Below are 17,860 nucleotides of genomic sequence, written 5' to 3'. Positions count from 1 at the left end.
CTCAGAAGGTGACCGCGGGGGCACCATGTAAGGTATTTCCCCCTGGACTCCCTTGCCCAAGGCTCTGCCCGGGGGTCCTAGTGCCGCTTGCTTCGCCATCCTGCCTAGAACAGGACGTCCTCGGGGTCTGGGGGTATCCTGGCCATCCACACCTGGGTCATCTGATCGGGGGAGCCCAGGATATGACCTGCGAGGCCCGTGGACCCTCCCCCGGCGCCGACAGCTGCAGCCACCGCCCCCTCCATCCCCCGGGTGCGCAGACCCGAGTGCAGCTGGAGGAAGTCTGTCACGTGATGTGGGAGTACACGTGACTCGGCCTACACATGACCCAGTCGCCAGACACTTCCTGGGAAGCAAGGACGCGGGGAAGCAGAGGTGAGGGGACTCTGGAGGCTGGAAGGGATCCCGGAGCCCCTGACCGCCCGAGGGGCGAGCGGAAGAGGCTCGGCGGTGGGAGTTGAGGCCCGGGCCGAGGCTTCCTCGGCGATGCGTCGCCAGCTCCTCCCCAGGGACAGCTGCATGCAGTCGCTGAGCAGCCAGGAACCAGTAAACAGCCGGCACCCGCTTTGTCCGCAGATGGTCCTAGCAGCTTTGTCGCCGCGGTTCTTTCTGCTGCTGCTGCTCTTCTGGGGGCCTCGAGGCGAGGCAGCCCCCGACCAGGACGAAATCCAGTGTCTGCCCGGGCTGGCCAAACAGCCGTCTTTCCGCCAATACTCTGGCTACCTCAAAGGCTCCGGCTCGAAGCACCTCCACTACTGGTCCGCAGCCCTCCCTGCCTCCCATGGCGGGTGGGAAGGGACACTGCGATGCCCACCAGGGGAGAGGGCTGGGGGGTGGGGCGTCCTGAAGCCCCCTGAGGGAGCCTGGGAGCAGGGAGGGCTGGAAGGGGCGCCTCCACCTGCGCCCACCCGGGCCTCACTCCCCTCCCAGGTTTGTGGAGTCCCAGAAGGATCCCAAGACCAGCCCTGTGGTGCTTTGGCTCAACGGAGGGCCGGGCTGCAGCTCCCTAGATGGCTTCCTCACCGAGCACGGGCCCTTCCTGGTGAGTGGAAAGCGGCTCTCCTCCATAACCCAGGAAAGGAAGAGGGAGGGGACATTTCCCAAAGGAAAAGGCCAGGGAAGAGGGAGAGAAGGCCTTTGTGATTTTTTTATATTTTATTTTTTTAAAGTAGTGAAAAAGCAGTTTATTAGAAGAAAAAGTACACTTCAAAGAAATAGAAGCGGGCCCAAGCGGAAAGTGGCTCAAGGGCCATTATTAGAAGAGAAAGTGCACTCCAAAGAGTTTGGAGCGGGCCTGAGCAAAGGCAAGGCTCAAGAGCCCCTTTGTGATTTCTAAACAAAAAAAGTGTCCTTTTCCTGAGCCTCAGTTTCTGTATCTGTGCCATTGGCTTGACAGGGTGGCCCATTCCCACCACCCAGTCGGCTCTCTCTTCCCTCCTCAGATCCAGCCAGATGGTGTCACCCTGGAGTACAACCCCTATTCTTGGAACCTGGTATAGCCGGTGCTGTGGGTCCTGCGGGTATGACTGGGCACTTGGATGGGATGGGGAGCCCTCTTCAGCTTGTTTCCTCGTCCCCCCCAGATTGCCAACATGTTGTACCTGGAGTCCCCAGCTGGGGTGGGCTTTTCCTACTCCAATGACAGGTCTTACGCAACCAATGACACCGAGGTGAGTCCAGTGCCTGCCCACGTGCCCCAGCCCCCCTGGTTCTTTAAAGGTGGCATGATACAGGGAAAGAGCATGGCCTTGGAGTCCATTTCTGGCTCTGTCACATGCTATATGGTGTGGTCTTGTCACTACAAGTCACTTCCTCTTGCACAAATAGGGTGGGTTGGTGTCATTAGCCCTGAAATTCTTCCCAGCTCAGATACCAAAGCTTCCTGATTCCCCCCACCCTGCCATCTCCAGGTCGCCCAGAGTAATTATGAGGCCCTTCAAGATTTCTTCCGCCTCTTCCCGGAGTACAAGAACAATGAGCTTTTCCTGACAGGAGAGAGCTACGCCGGCATTTACATCCCCACCCTGGCTGTCTTGGTCATGCAGGATCCCAGCATGAACCTTCAGGTGCCTGACAGCTGCAGGGGAGAGGGGAGGCAACTTGTAGCGATAGATTCCTGATTATTGAGGTCAAACAGGTCAACTCGTCCAGCCCAGTCTTCCTCATAGCATCCTTGCCTCAAGAGGCACTCTCTGCTTACTTGCCTCCCATGACAGGAAACTCACCTGTCAGGCTGCCAGCTTTGTTCTATGTGTTGAGTGGCCTCCCCCACCCACCCATCTCCACAAACCACCCTGGGTTTCAGCTGCCAATTTGTTGGAGGTCTGGATGTAGGTCAAGGGAGGCTCTTCCCCCTCATCCTACCGATGAGCTGAACACACTGGGTGTTTCACAGGGGTTGGCTGTGGGCAATGGACTCTCCTCCTATGAACAGAATGACAACTCCCTCGTCTATTTCGCCTACTACCATGGCCTTCTGGGGAACAGGTATGGGAGGGGGGAAGTCGGGCAATCTTCAGGGTGGGGCAGGTTACAAAATCTCATGTCTGTCCTCCAGTCATATCATATCCCTGGTTTATGAGTAGAAGGTGAGGGCTGAGGTTGCTAAAAGGGTTTGGTGCTAAAAGACCAAAGGCTGGAGATCAGAATTTAAAGGGACCAAGGAGAGCTGGCAGGATGGCCCCAGGGCAGCTAGTTTAGAGACCTACATACCACAGTCTGTGATTTCCTCTGTCCCCTGGGGTTAGGTTGTGTTGGGAGGTTGGAGGCAAAAGGTGGGCCTCTCACCTTACCTGCCCACCATGGGCCTAAGCACTTTCACTTTGATCTCCTACAGGCTCTGGTCTTCCCTCCAGACCCACTGCTGCTCTCAAAACAAGTGTAACTTCTACGACAACAAAGACCCAGAATGCGTGACGAGTGTGAGGTTCTGCCCCTACCCTGTGTCACCCCTGATACTTCCAATCCTGAGGACAGGACCACATCCCCTCGCTGGGGACTCCCTGTCCCCCATCCCCCCATTGCTGTCCTATCCTGCATCCTTCAGCAATTGGGTGTCTCTGGGACACGTGAATATGGATGTGTTCCCACCACCACTTCCTGTGACTGCTGGGCAAATCCTGTAACCGCTGTGTGGGGAGAGGCATTCTCACTTATCCAACATCGGCCAGTGCCAGGACTGCTGAAGTGTCAGTGTAGATTACTTCATCTTCCAGATTCCCCCTCAAGGGTGATTGTATTATCCACATTGTCCAGATGAGGAAACAGGCCAAGAGTGTTGAAGTCACTTGCCTGCAGTCACAGTGCTAGGAAGTAGGAGCACTAGGATTTGGTCCCAGGTCTAGTAGATTCTTTCCACTGAGCCTCAGTTTCTTACCTTCACGGGGGGTGAAGGGTAATGACAAGGTGAAGTAGGACAGCACTAAATCTTGGGACAAGGTGGTGAGGTCATGAGGTGGCCAGGGTTTTGTAAAGCATGGTGGCTCGGTGTGTCACTGCAGGTCCAGGAAGTGTCGCGCATCGTGGGCAACTCGGGGCTCAACATCTACAACCTGTACGCCCCATGTGCTGGGGGGGTACCCGGCCATTTAAGGTAAGCACGCCCAGGTGCCCGCTGGGCCAGCCCCATGTGGCGGCTCCGGCACCCACCCCCCCACTTCTCTTGCAGGTTTGAGAAGGATACTGTCATGGTCCAGGATTTGGGCAACATCTTCACTCGCCTGCCAGTCAAGGGGATGAGGCATCAGGTGCACAGGGCCTGGACCTCCTCCCGGCGGGGTGGGAGGGGCAGGGCAGGGAAGAAGCGAAGACCCTGAAGCTCCGTCTGCCCCTCCAGGCACTGCTGCGTTCTGGGGTTAGGGTACAGCTGGACCCCCCCTGCACCAACACCACAGCCCCCTCCACCTACCTCAACAACCCTTTCGTGAGGAAGGCCCTCCACATCCCCGAGCAGCTGCCCCGCTGGGACATGTGCAAGTGAGGTTCTGTGGCCACGTGTGGCCTGGGGGGTGGCAGGCTGTTGGGGCTCACGGGCATCAGAAAGATTCCCAGGGATCCTTTGGCTAGAGTTTCTCAAAGGGTGTACTGCGAGCTCTCAGGGCGCGACAGTGAATTGTTGTACAGGATGTTAAACTCCTAACTTGGTTGATACTCAGCCAGTTCATTCTTAAATGGCCACATTGGTTGTTAAAATAGCAATTACTTCCATGGCATTTAGTAAATAAACATGCTCCCAACCCCACCCCCACCCCTACTCCAATACCATCCCCACCTGCTCAGATCTCCTGTGACCCCTGCAATAAAAAGGTGATGCCTGATACAGCAGGGGCCACTCAGGTCCCTTCTGGATCGGTCAGTACCCGTGCCCAGCTGTTGTTTACGCTGTGCTTCTCACACTTGTGAGCCCCTACACTCTTAAGTGCCAGTTACTTCCCAGTCATTGAAACAACCAAAGTGTCCCTATGTATTTCTAAATGGGGTGGGTTGAGGACCTCTGAATTCCAGCCCCCCATCCAAGTAAGTCCTAGAGAGGTGGCACGCCCGAGGAAGGGACTGAATCCCAGCTGTCTGCCTCCTAGGCTGGAGCTTGGGGGTAGGAGGGGGGTCTGATCTGTTGACTCTTTTTCTCCCCGACCTGGTCTTCCCGGGGCCTGCCCACGTGTTCCCGCAGCTTCCTGGTGAATCTACAATACCGCCGTCTCTTCCAAAGCATGTACTCTCCGTACCTTAAGCTGCTCGCCACAAAGGTGAGTAGGAGCAGCACAGCGGTGTCTACCAGCAGCCCCAGGGCCCTGGAGGTGTAGGGCAAGGCAGGGAGACGGGAAACTAAAACTCCAAGATGTGAAGTCACTTGCCTGATGTCCTGTAGTTGGCAGGGTCAGCATTTGGAAGTGGCTTTTGCCCCACTCCATGCTGCTCTGCTGTTGGAGGCTGAGGGGTCTGCATCAGCCAAGGAGCCTTTAGGGTGAGAAGAGCTGGTCAGATCGTGTTACAAATGGGCAAATGGGGCGGCCGGCCAGCTGGCTCAGTGTGATAGAGTGCGGTGCTCATAACACCAGGGTCGCTGGTTCAATTCCTGCATGGGCCACTGTGAGATGCGCCCTCCACTACTAGGTTGAAACAACTGCTTGACTTGGAGCTTAAAATAAACAAAAGTTGAAAAAAATTTAAAAAATGGGCAAATGGAAGTCCAGGGTAGGAGAGAGCTTTGTCCAAGGTCACCTAGGAGACACTGGCAGAACCAGGTTAGGACCAGGTCTATACAGCTCTGGGGTCAGATTGCCTGGGTGCAAGTTCCTTTACTAAGCATGTGGCCCTAGGCAGGTTCCTCACATATCTTGAGACTTGGTTTCCCCATCTGTAAAATGGGATTAATAATGGTATGTACCTTCATAGGTAAAGCATTCTGTAGAGCACTGTAGGAAGCAATCAGAAAACACAAGCATTTCCTGGTCCGTGCTGTTTAGCTGGACCCCTTGAATTCCCTGAGGGGTAGGACTTGAGCCTGGTGAGGGCAGGGACCTGGCTTTATTCTAGATGCCCCTCTTCTCCCCTGCCCTATTCCAGAAATACCGGATCCTGCTCTACAACGGAGATGTGGACATGGCCTGCAATTTCATGGGGGATGAGTGGTTTGTGGATTCTCTCAACCAGAAGGTAAAGCAGGGATGCTGGCCCCGGGGGAGAGGCTGGTTGCAGGGGTAGGGCGAGCGTGCCTGGCAGACACAGGGCACACCTGGAGGAGTTCCGGCCCCTGAGGTCTTGAGGCTTGGCAGCTGTGAGCAGGAATGATGGGTGGCTCTGAGCCACTAAGTCTTTCCCGGTGGGGCAGATGGAGGTGCAGCGCCGGCCCTGGTTAGTTGACTACGGGGACAGTGGGGAACAGATTGCTGGCTTCGTGAAGGAGTTCTCCCACATCGCCTTTCTCACCATCAAGGTAAGTCCTGGGCCTGGGAGGGCTCGCTAGGGCTAGAGGGGAACCACCTGTCCTTTCCTTCCCATTTCCTGTTATGCTGGTTACCATGTGGCCCGTGTAAGGGCAGGTTTCCTGGGGGAGACTGGAAGAATGGAAGGCTTGGGGCAGGGGCAGGGGAGGAGGAAGGGCACTGGCTTGGGGAATCCAGTGGGATGAAGGAAGCACCCAGGGGCAGGGGCTCTACAGGGAGGCAATCTCACAAAGCTTTGCTCCTCAGGGCGCTGGACACATGGTCCCCACCGACATGCCCCAGGCTGCCCTCACCATGTTCTCCCGCTTTCTGAATAAGCAGCCATACTAAGGACCCCAGGGGCCAGCCCTCACTGCCTGATCCAGCCCTCCGAGCTTCTCCTGCTAGAAGGGAGGTCCTCCTTGATGCAAAATGTCCCTGTGGGGCTGGTCCCTGCCTCCAGGACCGCTCCCCACCGTTTTCCCCCTCCAGCAGGCCCCTGTGCCTCACATAGACAGCCTTGGGGGAAGTTAGCACTTTATTCCTGACAGCGGTGGGGCCCGGCCCCCTCCCTGCTTGAAGAATGCCCTTAATGCACTGATGCCACCCCAGGAACACAATAGAGCTCAGGACAGCCCACTGGGAGGTTGGACGGACTGTAATTGCTGGATTGACTGTGATTATGGAATTAAATTGGGTACAGCTTAAAACCCCGTCTTCTCTGTGGCACTGGGGATTAGAAAAGACACTATAGGCTGTGACAGAGTGAGGGAGGGGATGAGAGACAGTGGAGTCCTGAATGCAGCTGCCAGGGGTAGGGGTTGACTGCTCAGACAGCTGCCGCTACCGTGGAGGGTGGTGGGGTACTGGATGCCCCAGGGTCCGTGAGAACGGCAGGCTTGTTCTTCTCAATCACCTCTCGAAGCCCTTTGGCAAAGTGGAGGTCCGCCCCGATGGTGATGAAGCCCTGTGCAGGGGGGCAGAGAAGGGAGTCTATTTATTCCCCCACTGAAGACAGAGTTTAGAGATAGAGCGACCTTGGCCTTGCATTTTCAATCTAGTGGGAGAGCCAACAGCACAGCGGTTCATACAACTCCCAGGGAAGGATGCTGAAACAGAGGCTGCAGGAGCACAGCCTGTGGGGGTCAAGGAGGGCTTCCTAGAGGAGGTGACCTCTTAGCTACGACCTGAAAGATGAGTAGGATTGGGGGTGGAATCAGGGAACTGTCCCACGGTAAGGGCACAGACTGTGCAAAGGGCTAGAGGAGCCTGATGCAAGGTTAAAATGGGAGGAGGCAATTGATAAGGGAGGAGCTGGGTCAGATGGTGGAGGGCTCTGTGGAGCTGCAGAGGGAGGGGAGGCTCTGCCCTCCTTCCCCATGATGCCCACTCACCACATGGTTCGTGACCTCCTCGTGCACAAAGTCTATCCCCTCAGGGAGTGGGATCTGCACCCCACGCCGGGTCCGCTCTGTAAGTGGGAACAGCTGGCTGAGTCTGGGCCCGCCCAGCTCCCCTCCCCTCCCCCCTCCCCCCTCATTCCCCCCACCCTACCATTGAGCAGGGGCATCACCCCAATCTGCAGCATGGTCTTCAGAGGGGCCTGCAGCGGGATCAGCTGGGGGGGAAGGAGTGGGTTTGCCTTAGCTGCTCACCCTGACCCCAGCCTCGACCCACCCACCATTCCCAACTCACTGCCAGGGTCTCCAGCGTAGACTGGTTCGAGTAGATTCGGAACCTGTGGGAGAGAAAGAAGCACCCAGTGAGCATGAGTCCAGAAAGCTCCCCCCACCCCCCCTCAGGCCGTCCAGGCCTAGCCACCAGAGGCCGAGTTTCAGTCTTAGATGCCACACCTATCCACCTTTCCAGGGGGTTCTCCTGGTCTCCAGGTATGTATCCTGGGGTGAGCCATTTCTCCCTCTTTAGGTCTCCTTTTTTGCTCCTTAGTTTGTTGAGCACATCCTACATCCTAGAGTTCTGCTGATAGCTTTCCATGTGTTATTTTTATTTAACAAAACGTACAATGCTTACTCCCTGCCAGACACTAAACATGTTTAAAATATTAAAATGTTTTCAAATGCCACCTGATTTGATCCTGATAACAACCCCAGAAGTGGGCACTGTTACAATCTGCACTTTATAGATGAGGCCTAGAAAAAGTTAAGTAATTTGCCTAAAGTCACACAGCTGGGAAATGGCAGCACCTGCCTTGCCTCCAGAGTCTAGGCTCTTAACCACTGCCCTGTAGTCACACTCATTTAACTCCTTAGAACAGCACTGTCCAACAGAATTTTCTGTAAAATGTTCTGTATCTGCACTCTCCAGGCCGTAGCCACCAGCTCCACGTGGCTACAGAAATGTGGTTAATACAACTGAGGAGCTATTTCATTAGAATTCATTGAAACAGAAATAGCCATATGTGGCTAGTATCTACCACATTGGACATCACAGCCCTGGAAAGTAGATGCTACTTTTATCTGTGTTTAACACACGAAGACCAGGAAGCTTAGAAAGATAAAATGACTTGTCTTAAGATCTCAAACCTAAGTTGTATTGAGGTTTCTGCGCAAACCCATGTTCTTAGTCTCTGTTGTGTGACTGGGCATGTCACTTAACCTTACTGGGCCAGTTTGGGTATCTGTCATAATACCGGCTCTGCCCGCCTCTGGGTCGTGAGTGCAGAGAAGTCACACTTTAATAAAGCCCTTTTTGTGCATTAACAAAGAAAGACTGCAGCTCTCCAGTGGCTGGTAGCTATGACTGAATTTTAGCGCCCCGGTTGTTGTGGGCAGGTGTGATTATCCTGAAGACACTGAAATGTGGAGAGGTTAAGGGCTTGCTCAAGATGTTCAGACATCTGCCTACTTGCGAAGGTCCAGCTGTATGCGCAGTGCCTTCCCCCGGAGGGTCATCTTGGCGCTGAGTCGGGCGTCCTGCGAGAATGTGGGGAGGGGCAGTGTGTTATTGACCAGGCAGGTCCCCAGCCCACTTCTCCCCAACCCTTGGCCGGCCTCATTCTGGTGCCCGCACCATGACCATGGTAGACAGCTGGACCTCGGGCTGGTTGGGTGGGGCCAGGGCGATGATGACACTGGCAGTGACGGAGACGGTGGTGCCCGAGGGCTTGATGGTACAGCGAGGTGGTGCCATGACCCGCAGCTCCAGCTTCAGTGGGGAGTCAATCACTGCTGGGCTCTGCAGACAGAGCAAGGATGGAGGGTCAAGTCCCAGATTTGTTCTCTGGGGAGCCCCCGGGGAGGAGGGGGTGGCTCAGGCTCGGCCCTCTGGGAGCCCAGAGTGACAAATAAGAAAACAGCTGTGGCTTCACAAACCCTCCAGAACTGTGTCCAGTCTCTGTGCCTTTGTTCACACAAAGGGACATCCTGTTGTAAGAATGTCTCTTTCCCTCTCTTTCTGCTTTCCTAATTCTCAGTATTTCAGGATCCAGCTCCCATCCCGACTCCTCGGGGACAGTCTGCATTGCATATCCCAGCCCCCTGCCATAGCTCCTGTCTCTCAGCTGCTGTGCTAGTTCTTCCAGAGGCAATGTACGAATCCTATTAAATTCCCGCACACTGACCAAGTGCTTACTCTTCACCCAACACTACATTTAACTCTCACCATAACCATGTGAGGCAGGTATTACTTTTTGAGATGGGGCAATTGAGGCACAGAGAGGTTTAGTGACTTGGCCAAGATTATGTAGTTATTCAGTTGCAGAACTGGGATTCAAACCCAGGCAGTCTGGCAATAGAGTCCATGCTCTTAACAATGCTTGACCATAAGTTTGATGATGATAATGGTGGCAATAATAATAGCAGCTGGTGTTTACCGAGCACGTACTGTGTTCCAGGTCCTGTTCGTTTTGCTTTACGTGTATTAGTTCATTTAATATTCATGACAACCCTGTGAGGTTGTACAGTATGGCTAGTGTCTACGGGCATCCGATGCCAGTGTGACCTGGAATCACAGATTCAAACCCAGGTTCACAACCTAGCTTCATCATTTACAAAACTGAACTAAGAACACTGAAATATTTCTTTTAAAATTTTAAACTCCCACCCCTCTCCCCATTAAACTAGGGAAAATAAGCCCCAAAAAAATTATATATATATATATATATATATATATATATATATATATATATATATATATCGTTTTAAAGTTCCTCCACTTGCAGAGCTTGGGTTCTCAGCCCATTCTCATCATGGCTTCATGAAGGACAGCACAGGAAGTAGCGAGCCCCCTTCACAGATGTGGCCACAGGCTCGGCTAGGAGAGGGGACTTGGCCAGAAGCCAGAGGCCAGGCCTTCTGTCTACTCCATGGCTACCCCTGGGCACCCCCCTGCACACTTCACAGGTCCCCTGCAGGTCGTGTGCCCACCCTCCCTGGGCAGGTCCCTACCTCCCGTAAGACTCACCAGGACAATGCTCCCAAAGTAGGAGGCCCTCAACAGCATGTCCAGGTCACGGGGCACCTGGACGGGAGGTGGGGGTGAAGCAGGGTCATCAGGAGCTACATCACTGGCCCCCTCTTGCCCACCCCACAGACTGGCCCTAGCATACCTTATCCCCCACCAGCAACAGCCGCAGGGCCCCTGCCTGGAAGTAACTCTCCAGGGCAGTGTCGAAGAAGAACTCAGAGAAGGCCACGTACACCATCCGCTCCTCCTCCAGCAGCTGGGGCTCCACTGCCTGGTTGAGCAGGCTCCAGTTCCCCTGGTCCAGGGGAAAGAAGGACCCCTGGGGTACGGGGATCAGGTTCAGGGCCAAGGCCGACTGGCCCAGCACCCAGATGTCTCCACGCCCTGCGCTAGGCATTGTGGGGGATGGTGGGGAGTCAGACCCAGTGGCTGCCCTTGAGGGACCCACAAGCACATTTCTTAGAAGGCATCAAAAGGAGGGCTGCTGGAGTGCTGTGAAGGAGCAAAGCCATCAGACCAGAGAAGGGAGGCTCAGGAAGGGGTTCACGGTGGCGGTGGCATTTGAGAGGGACTTGAAAGGAAAGCTAGGTGGCAGTAAAGATAGTAGCTACTGCTTACATATACATGGTAGAAATTCTGTGCTCTTTACACAGACCAACTCCTTTAATCTTAGGAGGTTTGTTTTCTTACTGTGTTATTTCCATTTACATATTAGGAAACAGACACAGAAAAGTTAAGCCACTTGCTTATGGTCACATAGCTAGTAAGTGGCAGAGTCAGGATCTGAATTTCAGGCATTCTAGCTCCAGAGTCAGCTCTGAAACTGCTACCCTCCACTGAGAGGAACAAAGGTGCTGTGTGGCCTTGGGCAAGTGGTGTCACCTCTCTGAGCAAGTCTCCACATCTCTAAAATGGGTATCACGTTAGTACCTGACACCCAGGTTGTGAGAGGATGAAATGAGGTTATGTGCACAGAGCTCTATGTCCAACTCCTTCAGGGGAGACAGGGAAAGGCAGTGCATGAGCAAAGGCCCTGAGGTAGGAAGCTAGGGGCATATTTGGGAAAGTAGCTGCAGAGGAACAGGATGAAGTTAGAAAGGTGGGGCCAGACAAGAGTAACAAGCCTCAAATGCCAGACCCAGGAGGTAGGCCTAGTTCTGCAGGCAACAAGGCCACAGCATTCCGAGCAACAGTGGCCTCCTGAGAGCTGTGCTTTTGGAAGACAAAACCAGTGATTCCGGGGAAAAGGAGGGAGTCTAGTTAGGTCAGAGGTGACACACACACCAGCTGGGCAGCTCACCCGGAAGTCCATGTCCAGATGGCTGGCAGAGACCGCAGGATCCTTTAGGAGGGAGTAGTCAATGCCAACGAAATTGTCCACAGAAATGCGTACTGCAGGGAGGGGCTCAAGTCACTCGAAGCTGTATGATGCTGGGCAAGGTGCTTACGCTCTCTGGGCCTCAGTTTCTCATCCATAAAATGGTTGTTATGAGGATCAAATTAGTTTTATGTGGAAAACACTTAGGGCCTGATGTGGAGTAAGTGCTCAACAATGTTAGCTGTTACTACTACTACTACTGCCGGGGTTTCATCAGCTCACTGAACAAGATGGCAAAGGATCTTGCCTTCCTTCGTTACTTTTCCCTGCTCATGCCCTGTGTGTGGGGGGGGGGCGTGATGATCTCTGCCCCACAGCAAACAGAGGTCACAGCTTAGGGAAAGTGAATTCGTGGTCATTAAGTACCTATTCAGTGCCCAGCGATGCACACAAATAGAACCCCAGCAACCAGCAAACACATATCGAGGACCTTGGCAACCAGCCCCTCAGTTAGTCCTCACAGGAACCCCAGGAGGAACGCCAGCCAAGCGAGAAACCCAAGTCCCAGTGAGAAGTGAATACTTGCCTTGGGTCACACAGCAAATGGGTGGCAGAAGCCACATTTGAACCCACGACCCTTCCACAGCAGGGCATGAAAGGGGCCTCCTTTGAGGCGCTGCCTGACAGCTGTGTCCCCAGCCTCCTCCTCACCCCCAATCCAGCCCCAGGGCCTGGCCCAGAGCTCTCCACCCTGTCAGCGCCAACTCACCAGGCACGGTGTCCAGGAGGGAGTTGAGCAGCACCATGCCCGCATGGAAGAGCACGGGGCAGATCTGGGAGGTGGGGGGCCAGAGTCAGGGCCTTTGAAAGACACGCATGCCCACTGCCACCGTCCCCCAGACCTGCCACTGCCTATACCTGCTGGTTGAGGAGGAAGCGCATCCCCGAGGTGATGAACGTGGAGAGGATCTCATACACCCTCCTGTGACGAGAGGATAGCCGGGTGAGCCCACACCCTGCCCCCATCCCAATCCAGGTCCAGGAGAGATCACAGTGACCAGAGAGGGAGGCAGTGGGGATGGATACATCAATTTTGACCTCAGTCACCAGCTCTTTAATAGACGTTTTCCAGGACGTGGGCCAAATCCCCTCTCGCCTTATTCTCAAGATTTCCTCTCCTACCCCAGCCCCCAGCGAGCCAAATGAATCTTCTCACCGTTCCTCAAACCCGCTCTGAGCACTGCCTCCTCCATGGGCTTACCCACGCCCACCCATCCACCCTCAGTGCCCCTGTCCTATACTTCCGTCTGGCTCAGATGTTTCCTTTTTCAGGCAGTCTCCCTCGACTGCCCTCTGAACACTCAGGATATTTTCTTAGTCCCTCGCTCAGGACCTCAATGACATATGTTTTGTCCCTCCAACTAGGCTCTGAGTTCCTTTCTGACAGGGACTGGCACACACTTGGTTGAATAAGTAAAAAATTGACAGTGTACCAATTCGAGTTGATAAATCTACCCTTCTCTTTCCCACCCTCTTCCAGAGCAAGTACAAAGTCCCCTTCTCAGCCCAAAACCTAGACCTATTGTAATTATTTTTGTTATTAGTAAGCACTACCAATTACTGAGAACCCAGTTCATGCCCAACTGTGCACACGTATCCTCTAGTTACTCTTATCTAAGTGGCTAGCCATATATGCCAGGTACTGTTCTAAATATTTTTACATATGTTAACACAAATAAGCCTCACAACATCTTATAAAATAGGGTCTATTATCATCCCCATATGACCAATGAGGAAATTGAGGCACAGAGCTTCAGGGACTTGCCCAAGATCACACAGCCATGAAATGGTGGCCCTGAGATTTGGACCCAGATGGTCTGACTCCCAAGCCTGTGCACTTTGCATTGCACTAGGCAGACGAGCTGTGGGGCTCAAAGTGGGTGCACTGGGGTTGGGGGTGGGGCTTACCTGAAGGTTCCCCCAAAGGCTGCGTGCATTCTGGAGACAGAGGCCTGGCAGGAGACATTGGACACTTTCATCCGGCCCGTGGGATCTCGGGAGAGGTGCAGAGCGATGCGGATGGATACACCCTCAGCGGAGGCGTTGATATGGCCCCCATCATAGCTGCCAAAGAGGGTTAGGGTTAATGTTCACCCCAGCTTGGAGTTTAACTGAATCTCCATGGACCGTCTCCTCACCCCCATACATCGTGATACTTCTTAATAAGGCTTCACTTCTACAGTTTACTAAGCATTCGACCAACCCTTAACAACCCTCATGAAGTGGGTATGACCGTTCCTATTGTATAGATGGAGAAACTGAGACTCAGAAAGGCTAAGGGATTGCCCACAGCCCCAAGCACCCCCAGCCCTCCCAAGCCACCCGCTACTCCCCTGAGAGTGCCAGGTCCTCACAAGAACCAGTAGAGAAGCTGTCTCTGGAAACGTATCCCCAAAGAGGCATTGGTGATTTGTAGCACTAGCTCCTGCTTTGGCTGGAAATGGAGCTCAGAGGATGTCAGCTGCAGCTCTGTGACCTTCACCCTGCAGGAGGCCTCAGGGTCAGATTCAGGACCAAGAGGGGACCCCACCCAACCACAGGAAATTCAGTCCCTTGTCTCAGTCCGGGAAGGTGGGGTAGATGGAATGAATTCTTCCATTGCTCCTCAAGTGCCCACCTTGGACTTGGGTGGCTCCACTTGGACTAGGGTGGCTTGGAGATGAGCTTCTACTGACCCAGGTGTTAAAAGTGAGCTTCACCTCTTCTCTTAGAAGTCTTGTTCCTTGCACTCCCTTCACCCTCACACCCTGGGGTTACAAGACCTGGTCTTTTAACCTTAACCGCGCCCTTTGATTTTGTCTCCATTTTGCACATAAGCTGCGCCCCACCGGTCCCCTCCATCCTAAAACACAGGCCTTTATCTGTTCCCAGGGCCGCTCCCATTAGCTCCACTCGAGTGCCATAGACCCCACTCTCATCCATTGGTAAATTTCTTCACTCCACCTCTCTCGTGCTCTTTGGCCACGCCTCAATTTCACGGCTTATGCTTTTCTTGGCCCCGCCTATATGTCCTAGGCCACGCCCATCTGCTTAGCCTTTATCTTCTCAGCCCCATCCCGTTTCTAAAGTCCGGCCTCATTGACTTGGCCACGCCCCCATTTCACTTGGCCGTCCAGTCTCCGGAAATAGTCTCCCTTCGGTATTTCCTAAGCCCCGCCCCCACCGCGGAAACCCCGCCCCGGGGCCCCCTACTTACTCAGAGATGTTGTAGAAGAACTGGCCCTCTCTACCCCGCAGGTCCGGAATAGTGATGGTCTCCAGCTCTTGCTCCAGAAAGCGCAGCCCCTCCTGCTTCACTGAGGCAGCAGCGAGACCCTCAGCTCCTGCGCCCACTGCTGGGCTGACCTCACCCTCACCCGCACACCTGCCCGCACCCGCGCCTTACCCAGCTCCAGCGCCTTGGAGGTGATGCGGATCTTGCAGCCGGGGATCTCGGCGTAAGCGCCTGCCAGCAGCGCTAGGAAGAGGGCCCCGAAGAGGGCCATGGCGAGCGGGCTTGGGGTGGGGTGGGGTCGCGGCAGCCACCCGGCCACTAAAACCCACTGCTCGGATGTCCGACCAGGAGAGGGGGCTGGCCCGGATCTTTACCCTCGAGATAGCTCTTCGGGGAACTTGGAACCAATAATATTGCCTCCATTAGACAGAAGCAGAAGCTGAGGCTCAGGGAGGCGATAAGACTTGCGGTCTAGCTCCCAGAGGATGTGCGGCACAGGGACAGGGAAGGGGACACCCTCGGTTTCCTCGTGCTACCGCTGCTTGAGGAATTTGGACCTCCCGGGGACCAGCCCTTGCTACCCCACCAACCTCTTCTTTCCTTTAGCGGAGAGCAAGCGCGGCTTGCACGTTACCATGGTAACAGCTGCAAATGCATTCCTGGGGGTTGGCTTGCTGTCTCCCAGGCCCCCAGCCGGGGGAGGAGAGGGGTCTCCCGGCTTCCCTGGGTCCTAAATCCCTGCTATCGGGATTCTGCCTGGTGTCCCCCATTTCAACGCCCTCCTTGATGAGCTGTCCTCCCCACCCCGGGTTCAGTAGACCACGCGGCTCGGCAAAGGTCGGGGGGTGAATGGGGACGCGCCCCAACTCACTGCGGTGGAGCTGGGAAGTGGGGTGTGGGGGGGTCGGCGCGGTCACGTGGGGCGGCGGGCAGAGCTGGAGATCCCGGCGGTAGGGTCTGGCAGGCAGCGCTGTTCCAGCCGTCTTTATAAAGCCGGGCCTTTCTGACCCCCCTCTTTCCGCTCTCCTCTCCTCCCTCCAGGATTGGGAGGGGATGGGGCGGGACGCTGGCAGCCGGGATGGTGGAGATGGCTGTACAGAGCCCCGTGACTTGCCCGGCCGCTGTCAAGACAAGTGGGGGACCCGAACCGGGCAGGAGGGAGGGAAATGCAGGAGTCCGCTATCCCTGCCCCAACAATCCTTGCTTCGCTGGGACCTTGATTCCAATTCCAATTACCCATCTGTTCCTGCATGATTCTGGGCAAGTCACTTCACTGGGGTCACTGAGTCTCAGTTTCTTCATCCAGAAAAATGCGTGATAAGAGATACTATCTCGTAGGTCTTTAGTGCAGCCCAGGGCAAACCACAAAGACACATTTTCTTCCTTCTAACGACAATTACCTCAAGACCTCTCCTTGCCAGGCTTAACTAGGGGACCCCCAACTGTCTGTGTCACTACAGGGACCTAAAAAGGCCCTGAAACCTCTCCCACTGACGTCCAAGTGCTGCCAGCCCAGGAAGATGCCACACAGCCTGCTGGAATCACCTAGAAGGAGGTTTGGTGTTTCCCCAGGGACTGTGGATTTCTTATGAACCTTTGGAGTTAGGTTCTCTACACAGTACCCCGCTACCAACTACTGCCTACAGCATTCCCACCTCCTAGGACGGGACAGAGTAGGTGCTTGCTACCTTTTGTTGTCAAACAGAAGAGGAAAGGAAAAGCAATAATGATTCATGTCCATTGAACACATAGTACTTAGCAAAAGCACTCACGACCAACTGGTTCTGATGTGCCCACAACTTTCCCAGCTTTGAAACTGAATGTCACTCTTTCCTGGAAGCCTAGCAGTTCCAGGCAAACAAATGGTTGGTCACCCTACTACCTCTAGATGAACTAATTTAACCTTCTTAACCTCTGAGATTGGGACTATTGTGAACCCTCCTCAGCAAGCAACTAGAGGTAAAGACCACCCTGTGGCCACATTTAGGGAAACCCATATGTTCATGGAAAGGTGCGAGGTGGGTGGTTGTAGCCCAGTGGCTAAGTGCCTAGACTCTAGTGTCTAACAGACCAGGGTTCAAATCCTAGGCTGTCAATTCTTAGGTCCAATTCTTGGACCCCTTACGTAAGCAGCTCTGAGCCTCAATTTCCTCATCCTAAAATGGAAACAAAACTCTCATCACAAGAATAAACTGGGCATAGTACATATGCTGGGTGTGGTACATGGCACAGTATTAGCACCAAATAAATGCTAGCTATTCTGATTAGGGGCACAAACCACAAGCAAACAAGGCAGAAAGGGTGTAAGAGGGAAATAGAGAAAGTGCTAAGGACATCCTGAGGAGGAAGTACCGAAATGCGCCTCTGAATTCCAGTAACACTCTTCTGGAGCCTGGCAGAAGCAGGAAACCTAGCAGATGTTAGTTTCCTTTCCTTTCATTGACTGAAATGCAAGCTCTGTCTTTGTGTTATTGTTATCTCCTATAACAATAGGAGATATTTACTGTCCTCACAGCAGCCCCAGGGAGCCTTAAATGTAGCTATGTGACCTTGGACCAGCGGTTGCACCTCTCTGGGCTTCTATTTCCTCATCTGGATTGTTTGTGAGGATTAAATGAGTAAATGCATTTGAAGGGCTAATTAAGCACCTGGCATTTAGTAAGGGCTCCAAAAATGTTAGCTACCGTCATCAGCATCATTAGACATCATCCATCCAGTGGCTTTCCATCACACTTGGAATAAACTGCCTCCCTGCCCTGATTTCTTGGCATGTGGTAGGGCCTACCCTGTCTCATCCATTCTCACCTTTTTTCATTCTGCTTCAGCCATACTGGCATTTTGTTTCCTTGAACATGCAAATTCAATTCTTGCTCAGGGGCTTTGCACTTGCTGTTCCCTCTGCTTGGAATGCTTTCCCAC

At 54.0% G+C, this 17,860-nt stretch overlaps 2 protein-coding genes across 3 annotated transcripts; one reads left to right on the top strand and one right to left on the bottom strand.

Moving 5' to 3' along the window:
- Positions 1-93: 93 nt before the first annotated feature.
- On the top strand, positions 94-6,634 carry CTSA (cathepsin A). The gene is made up of 15 exons (XM_019749687.3): positions 94-375; positions 577-758; positions 931-1,042; positions 1,443-1,493; positions 1,584-1,670; positions 1,911-2,066; positions 2,396-2,487; positions 2,837-2,921; positions 3,501-3,592; positions 3,668-3,746; positions 3,836-3,975; positions 4,670-4,745; positions 5,566-5,655; positions 5,831-5,935; positions 6,192-6,634. The coding sequence occupies exons 2-15, from the start codon at positions 577-579 to the stop codon at positions 6,273-6,275; spliced, it is 1,431 nt and encodes a 476-aa protein (XP_019605246.2). The 5' UTR covers positions 94-375; the 3' UTR covers positions 6,276-6,634.
- PLTP (phospholipid transfer protein) lies at positions 6,565-15,949 on the bottom strand. Of its 2 annotated transcripts, XM_019749686.3 has the most exons (16): positions 15,813-15,949; positions 15,113-15,338; positions 14,924-15,023; positions 14,082-14,210; positions 13,636-13,791; positions 12,586-12,649; positions 12,437-12,500; positions 11,650-11,741; positions 10,492-10,668; positions 10,347-10,403; positions 8,955-9,119; positions 8,790-8,857; positions 7,620-7,662; positions 7,479-7,542; positions 7,319-7,395; positions 6,565-6,891 (listed from the first exon to the last, which is right to left on the bottom strand). In XM_019749686.3, exons 2-16 carry the CDS (start codon positions 15,210-15,212, stop codon positions 6,754-6,756), a joined length of 1,494 nt encoding a protein of 497 aa, XP_019605245.2. In that variant the 5' UTR covers positions 15,213-15,338; positions 15,813-15,949; the 3' UTR covers positions 6,565-6,753. The 2 variants fall into 2 exon arrangements, with proteins under 2 accessions (XP_019605245.2, XP_088645218.1); XM_088789092.1 differs by lacking the exon at positions 15,813-15,949 and having other exon boundaries at positions 15,113-15,356.
- Between the last annotated feature and the right edge of the window lie 1,911 nt (positions 15,950-17,860).

This window comes from Rhinolophus sinicus, chromosome 13 (assembly GCF_057876585.1).
Source record: "Rhinolophus sinicus isolate RSI-liver-muscle chromosome 13, RSI-T2T, whole genome shotgun sequence".
NCBI classification, from domain to species: domain Eukaryota; kingdom Metazoa; phylum Chordata; class Mammalia; order Chiroptera; family Rhinolophidae; genus Rhinolophus; species Rhinolophus sinicus.
The sequence above is the reverse complement of the archived record's forward strand: the minus strand, read 5'-3'. Positions and strand labels throughout refer to the sequence as shown.